Genomic DNA, 7,991 nt, shown 5'->3' on the forward strand with positions numbered 1-7,991 from the left:
CACAATGTTACCTCAGGTTTGGCCAAAAATTTAATTGGATGATCACAGTAAGCCAACCTGAGGCTGTAGCTTATTTATCCTAACCAGCGAATCTGCACAACTCTTGTTCATTCCTTATAATCCTAGTCGTGTTTGTGGTTAGAATAGTTTGTGCAGAGATGGTGTCACCTGTCTTTCGATTAAGAACAAGACTTTTTTGAATTTTATCCTTCGCAATTTAATAATTTGAAAGCAGAGAAGTACTATCTTCCCTTTGAAATGTTATTGCTTCACGTCATTTTTATGACTGATTTGCATGTTGTTTTGTTTTGAAACTTCGTAAAATATAAACATATTGTTATTATTCATGCTTTGCTCTCATAGTTTTTGCTTTAGAGCCCTGTTTTAGAAATTGTGCATTTTTTTGTTCTTCATTCCAGATTTAATTTTGCATACTTTCTATTTTTATAAGTTTACCTGATTTTGCGATAATTTATTTCATTGTGCGATATGCAATATTAATTTTGCAACAGTGGTTTTCGTCTATCATATTTATTTTTCTTGTAACTTGAAGGCTTCTATGCCACATTTTTTACAGTCTTTTATTGTTTTACCATGACAGTAAATGTTTTTTTTTTTTAATTTCAAAAAATCTTAATTTTGGATGTAGGAATTTCGGATTGAAATTTTGGATATAGGAAATTTTAATTGGATGAAAATTCATTTTGAAATCTCAAATTTTATTTAAGGCTTTGTTTAAATGGTTGTTAACATGGAAGATAAAAGCTGATTTGCACTGAAGATCCTGCTTTCCCTCGGGAAACGAAGTGGTTGAAAATTTCCACTGAAAGCTTTTCGATGGAAAAATATAGGAAGAAATGGAACACATGATTACGTATTTTCTTCATGAATTTGTAAATTGATAATTTTTGGATCTTTTGTATATTTTCACCTATTGCTACTGATTGCATCTCTCTGAAATGTATGCTATTTTCTTCTACTCATACTTATATGTCAACTTCAACCACATTCATGATTTCAAATCATTCTTCTGGAACAAAAAAAAAAAAAGAAAAAAGGAAAATGGTCAATCTTTGCTTAATAAAAATAGCAGGAGAATAAGCGAATGCACTGATACGTTATGTTTTTGTATTTCTTGCAAGTAAAAGAAATTACTAGTATTCAATGATACATTGAATATTTCCTTCTTGTAATTATTGTTCCGGCAGAGAATGCTTTATTGAATTTTGAATCGCACTGTTCGACATCAGTTTGAATATTCTTTCATTTGTATATTTGTTTTCACAACTTTTTAATGATGTAGCACATATTTGCTTGTAATTGAAATTTTAAAAAAACGAAAGAAATAAATTCATCATGTACGTCTGTTGCTGACAGATTGTTAATCCATGCATGGTTTTATTCACCAGCATTTACACGTTTAATGGATTTTTTTTTTTTTTTCCGGAAGATCTCAATGATTTTAATCAGATTCTGGGATAATATTCGAGTAAATTTTCTAAACAGATGGAAGTGGTTATTGGTCTTGAATGTTGAAAAATGTTGAGATTTTAAATGATAAATTACGACTACATTGCTAAATTGATATTCGGGAAAAAAACATACGTTATCGTATTTCAAGCGGATGTGGAGCATTATGCTAATTTGATGCAAAAATTAAGTTTTGATTGGGGGAAGCGATTTTTGATTGAACTAGAGTGTCATTTTGTCTGGGTTTAAAGGAAAGTATTTCGAGAAAATTCGATTCGTCAGTTTTCAGAAGTAAAATTTTTAGCTGTGTATAAATCGATTGTGATATTTGGTGGTTCGGTTTTGATAAGCAATCATGGTTATTCATCGCTGCAATTCAGATGGAGAATTTCATGGATTTTTGGCAAATGCTGGCGCAAAACCTGTTATTGTTGATTTTTATGCAGTCTGGTTAATTCATATTGCTTAATAATTTTCATTTCAAATTTTAGAGCTAATAATTTCATTTCCTTTTTGCCAGAAAGAGTAACTCGAAAACTGTTGCATTTTGACTTTAAAACTTCCACTGAAAAAGGTTTCCACTCTCCGTCACTTCTGCCCCTAAGTTTTTAATATTATTTTCGTTGAAAAAGTAAGACATCTTCAAATGCAAAATGTTGTTGTAATTGTTTTTGCTTTTCTTTTTCTTTACTGAATAATTTAGTTTCTTGAAGATAAGCTCTATGTGAAATTGATTCATGGAATGTTATTAATAATTTGTATTACTAAAGGTGTGGACCATGTCGGCGAATAGCACCAGTATTTGAACAACTTTCCAATCAATATTTAAACGTTGTATTCGTAAAAGTAGACGTTGATAAGGCAAAAGATCTATCAACACTACAGGGAGTTACTGCAATGCCTACATTCATAGTATATATGAATAGGTAATATTATTGTTACTGGAATATAATTTGTTTTAATTTAAAATAATAAGCTTTAATAAGTTGCTGTTTTATACTTTGAATAATCAAATGCCAAGCGCTAGACTGAAAAGAAAGCATGTAAAAGTTATGTTTGGGTTAATAACTAAGAACTCAGTAATGACTTGCTGATTTACTCGTTAAAATGAGACGATAAAGAGACTTCTTTTTGTCATATATGTTTTCTTTTCTTACAAAATTTAAATATAGGGTGAAAGTTGATCTTTTGCGTGGTGGTGATCCAACTGCATTAGAGACATTGGTGAAAAAATGGTCAGAAAATGCACCAAAAGAAGATAGTCCGGTCGCGGGACAAACTGATCTCATAACATTTGTTGATAAAACACAATTGGAATGCTTGAATGAGGATGATAATGCAACATTGAGGTTCGTGAAGCGCTTTTCAGCTTTCATTGCAAGACTTGATAAAAAAAAAGTATGTCATAAGCTCTTAAGCTATTTCATGTCACATCTCAATGTATTTTTAATAAGTGGTAAGCATTCTTCATGTAAGCGAGGGATCTGTATAGGTGTTTTCTGATGATAATTTCTTTATTTCAGGAGTCTTCTCAATGGTGAAGGCGTGCTTACGTCCGATTGCGATCCTCAGCTTATTATATCAATTCCATTTAATCAACCGGTAAAAATTCATTCCATTTATTTGAAGGGCAGTGGTACATCAGCACCAAAAACAGTCAAAATTTTTACTAATCTTGCAAGTATCCTTGATTTTGATCGAGCAGCAAGTGCTGAGAGTGTGCAAACAATCTCGTTTTCTGAAAAGGTATATTTTCTTGAATATAGTATTATCAGCTGTTATATTTCCAGCAAGGGAATTGTCTCCCAACATAACTGGTGGATAGATGAGAGGAAATCTTTGGTTAAAATTTGAAATCAAAAATCAGTATCAGAATATGTGCTGTATAAAACAACCTAGTCCTTTTGCTGTTTTGATAGTATAATGAATGATTTTCTTTTTGGTATAAAAAGCATTTGTTTAGAACATCCCAAAAGATTGAATTTTTAGATTATCGAAGGAGAATTATATAATCTACGTTACGTGAAATTCCAAAGCGTGAAAAATATACAGTTATTTGTGGAAGATAATCAAGGTGGGACCGAAAATACAACAATCGAAGCTCTTCGCCTTTATGGGACGCCACTTTCTGCAACAAATATGCAAGATTTTAAACGAGTTAGTTCATTGCATCGCAAATTTCGTCCTCATTAATTTCAATATAATAATTAAAAATTCCTCTTAAAATTCCGACTCGATAATTCTTCTGGAATTGCTGCAAACTTATTCTTCAAACAAGAAAAGAGTATCCTCTTTCCGTAAATAGCCAAGTTCAAAACGTGAATATCTATTTCACTATTATGCTTGTTTGATTATAACTGCATCTATGCTACATATGCAATACTCATCCCAATTCACCACTTTATTTTTTCCTTTTAGGTTTCTGGTAAAGTTGGTGAAGTGGGACACTGATAAATGGATCTACGATCTAACAAGAGTTTCACTGTTCTGGTGTGTGTAATGAAGTAACACCATTCGTGTGTGCATGCTTCATATTCATCCTCTTCATGATACAATCCGTTTGTATCTTTGGATAAATCAATCCCTTACTGTTGTTGTTTTTTGAACATTAACACATTTAGTGTTTATCGCTATCAAAATATTCCTGCTTTAACGAGAACACTATTTGAATTTGTTAAAGAATTATATATTCGGACATTGCTATCTTAATAATGGTGTTGTGCTAATTGCCTGCCTGTATTGTAGATGCTGCAATAAAAACAGCATATATGCTGAAGTGTATCAAAGCACGAGATGAAGTTTACTACAGTATATTTTATCATACTTCATTAAATGCTGTTAACATCTGCTGGTAAATTGTAACAAATGAAACTCCTAAATGGAATTTAAATTGATTTTAGACTCAAATCCTTATCTCTACAAAATTATTTAAAATTCTCCTATTAAAACAACCATGAATCACGCAGGTATTTCTAGAATAAAGCACTTCCACAATACAGAGTTTACAAGCAACAAACTACTTGTGAAATCTAATACATTATCAAAATGCTGCAAGCATTATGCAATGAACTTTTTAGTTGAGAGATCTGATGAAATTAGTCTAAAATTGATAGGAATAAGTATAACTCTAAATATTATGTAAATTTTTTAAGGGTTAATTTAACGTTATAATGATATAATGGTGATTCTTATTGATGCTTTATTAATTACAGGACTTTTAATTTGTATATGTTACGAATGATTAAATTATTATTTTAACCAAAGAAGGATAGCGTAAGATTGAAATCCAAAACGACAAAAGATGGATTGAATTTGGGAATGGTAGTTGTGTGCATTAATTGCAATTTTGTGTGATTCAGGGATTAAATTTGATTTTCTTACCACGACAAGTTAAATTTTCAGGATCAGCTAGAAAACAGGAAATTGGAGTAGGGAGATAATAATAAAATGGACGTTGAGCGTTTGATGCAAGATTTATCAGTTGATCAATTACAGGATATATATTCCAAACTTTGGTAAGGATTTTCTAATATATATCGAGAGAATTTAAGTTTTTTTTTTTTTTTTTTTAACTTGTTTGATTATTGCATTATGTGATGATTTAATAAACAGTCCTAATTATTTTTTCAATTCTTCTAATATACTTAAAAGATTTGCTTTTTTATTTCGGCTTCTTTTAAACTTTTTAATTTTCAGAGTAATTTATCGCTAACTTCTATAACAGATAATATGACTTATATTGAGAGACTTATTGATGCAACATTTCATTTCACTAATTGTTTCTGCTGAGATAATGCTATATACATTTTCCTCAGTATGGTTCCATTTTCATTTTCTTTACACGATTCTTTGTAAAATACTTATAACTTCTAAAATTTAGCGTGGAAGTGGAAGAGAAAAAGGAAGAAATGCGACAGATGGTCGGTCGTCGTTATCGAGATGTGTTAGATGCATCAAGTTCAGTACGTCATGTAATGGAGATTGCTGATTCATTGGTGCAATGTGTTCATGTTGTTCGAAATACTGGAACTGATCTTCCGTTTAGCACCGAACGTTCGATATCAAGTGCAAGACTTTGTCGAATATCAGCACTACCAAAATTATACTTATTGGTAAATTATTTGTTTTTTTTTTTGCATAATTTATGTTTAATCATGTATATCGGTTCCATGTTGAATAATTTTGATCACAGCAGCGAACTAACATGTTTCATTGCATATTCTGCGACCAGTTAATACATTTCACACGTTAACGTAAAATATGTATTCATTTGGAACATATCATTTATATGAAATGTGTATCATTATGTTCATGTTCTTATAGTCTTATAAAATTACAACTTCTTAGTTTAATGTTTAGTTTAGATGACAAGCATCTTGAAGTACTGTTATAAAACATGCGTTCTAGTAGTATGAAATTATCGATATATTCAAATACTTCCAGCTGTTCGAAGGAAATGATTTAGCAAGTAATTTGAAGGTTTTAATCTGTATTTAACTTTTTTCTGAAGGTTTCAATCTGTACGTTATTTCAGATTGGTGAAAGTGATCCACTATCAGATGCATTTATTCTAGTACTTACTGAAATTCTTCATCGTAATTTGTCTACCGATATTATTCAATCGAAAAAGTTTTCACGTCTGGTCCATCATATGTCAGCGAAACTCATACGAATACGACTGAAGCTTGAAGATGAGTTTACCAATGGCTTAGGCGCATTATCTGCTACAAATGAAACCTTAAATCAACTGGCAGCAATTGCAATTCTTACAAATTGTTCAAGCAAAGATTTATTGGATATTTTTATTCAGCAAAAAATGGTCAGTTTTATCGCTTTTGTATATTCGGTCTGATCAGCTATCTTTTTTTCCATTTTTGTTTGGGCTTTATTAACTGGATTCTAAAAACCTTTTCCCTATAATAAACGAGGAGAGAGAAGAGCGAATATTTTATTTTGTACAATGTAAGGTATAATAAAATATTTTGTGATGGTGATTTAAAAAAAATACTTTTTTTTAGGATTGTAGCATATTTTCGAGAAGAAAAAATCTTTCTGCGATTTGGAAAAAAAAGCCTTGTATTTTCGAATTTTCAGATATTTTTATTATAAAAAATTAAAATACTGAACTGTTCATCCAAGATTTGTTATTTTAGACAGCTATTACGAAGTCATTGAGTAGCTCGTTATCGTTGATTGATTTGGTATGGGAAGTTCGTCAAACTTTTGAATGTTTGGAACATATTTTTGTTGATGGTCATTTATCTGCAGTATTACAAACAATATCCGCACCTTTCTGGATCCCCAGTATGCATTAGCCGAATTTTATATCGTTGTAATTTCTCGTCACTTAAGAAAGATAATAATGTGAATTTGTGCGAAAGAAGTATAAATTTCCGATAGAGTTATTTGTTAAGTCTTTGACGATTTTTGTAAAAGATTTTAGTGTATTTGCAAGAATGGAAGATTAGCTCCAAAAATTTTCCAGCTTTTTAAAATTTTTAGTTTTACTTTACAAAATCTCAGTAATTTTAGAAGTATTGGAGAAAATGATGTGTGATGAAATACTCTATTTTGGGAAATGCATCAAGGCAGAAATCGCGGAAACAAATGGTCACTGCAAACAACTTATTTTGACACCCATCGAGGAGAATTCTTTGTTCACGCATTGCAATTCATTTTTAGACAGGTAAGTGATATTGAGTATTTCAGTCGAAATATTCCAACCATGTTTAAACTTTGGTATTTAAATGGTTTTAAAATTTTCCTTCTCCAACTTAAATTGTTATAGACGTTTTTTTCTTTTCATTGATGCGCAAAGAACAATATGAATTTTATAGATTTTCTTTTCATAAATTTTCCTGATACTTCTGAAAAACATGTTGATCAAGATTATATTCTAGTATTTGTTCCGCGTCACACAGTATTGTAAAGTTGAAATGTGATGTTATGGAGAATACATCTTCATTGATTGCCTTCATCAAGGTTCTCCTGGAAGCCTTTACTGAGGTATGTTGCCTTCGAAGTTTTTTCTTTTCTTGATTTTAATGTTAAGGAATGGTTCTTGCTTTTATGCTGAATTAAATAAAATATGCTGAATTAAATGCTGAATTAAATAAAACAATTGGTTTATGCGGATTCTGGTTTCATAGCAGTCATTGCATGCCTGTAATTAACGGTCTCAACTTTTCGATATAATACGATATCTTATTATCGATGGACATTTTTTTTTCTTAATATTTTTTAGAAATGGCCATTGGTTGGTGATAGTACGACAGTATATCAGCGATTTCTCGGAAATATGATCATCGAACGATTCCAGGTTCGTTTGTTGGCGTGAATATATCATGTTATTGAATATCTTTTTTTGTCAGTCCAATGATTGAAATTGTTTGATGATACAGTGTCCTGCTGAACCACTGTACAGTCTTAGTTAAAATATTAATATTTTACGGCGAAGTGATTCGCTGTCTAAATAACATGAATATTGGAAAGATAAAGATTTAAAGCACGACCGATTGATT

At 30.8% G+C, this 7,991-nt stretch overlaps 2 protein-coding genes across 2 annotated transcripts in view; both read left to right on the plus strand.

Annotated features, from left to right (window-relative positions):
- The first annotated feature begins 1,765 nt into the window (after nt 1-1,765).
- Nucleotides 1,766-4,274, plus strand: LOAG_10745 (thioredoxin family protein). Its single transcript, XM_003146269.2, has 6 exons — nt 1,766-1,920; nt 2,241-2,396; nt 2,643-2,819; nt 2,994-3,216; nt 3,460-3,627; nt 3,889-4,274. The coding sequence occupies exons 1-6, from the start codon at nt 1,826-1,828 to the stop codon at nt 3,919-3,921; spliced, it is 852 nt and encodes a 283-aa protein (XP_003146317.1). The 5' UTR covers nt 1,766-1,825; the 3' UTR covers nt 3,922-4,274.
- Nucleotides 4,275-4,864: 590 nt separating this feature from the next.
- LOAG_17849 (hypothetical protein) overlaps nt 4,865-7,991 on the plus strand; it is a gene marked incomplete at its 3' end in the record, with an annotated part of 4,292 nt that continues 1,165 nt past the window's right edge. Inside the window, exons 1-7 of the mRNA XM_020450513.1 lie at nt 4,865-4,985; nt 5,351-5,582; nt 6,005-6,289; nt 6,624-6,774; nt 7,003-7,156; nt 7,371-7,476; nt 7,715-7,789. Of these exons, the coding sequence (XP_020305792.1) occupies nt 4,918-4,985; nt 5,351-5,582; nt 6,005-6,289; nt 6,624-6,774; nt 7,003-7,156; nt 7,371-7,476; nt 7,715-7,789 (1,071 nt within the window). The 5' untranslated portion in view covers nt 4,865-4,917. The remainder of the gene's footprint in view (nt 4,986-5,350; nt 5,583-6,004; nt 6,290-6,623; nt 6,775-7,002; nt 7,157-7,370; nt 7,477-7,714; nt 7,790-7,991) is intronic.

Source organism: Loa loa, assembly GCF_000183805.2.
Source record: "Loa loa unplaced genomic scaffold supercont3.139, whole genome shotgun sequence".
Lineage (NCBI taxonomy): Eukaryota > Metazoa > Nematoda > Chromadorea > Rhabditida > Onchocercidae > Loa > Loa loa.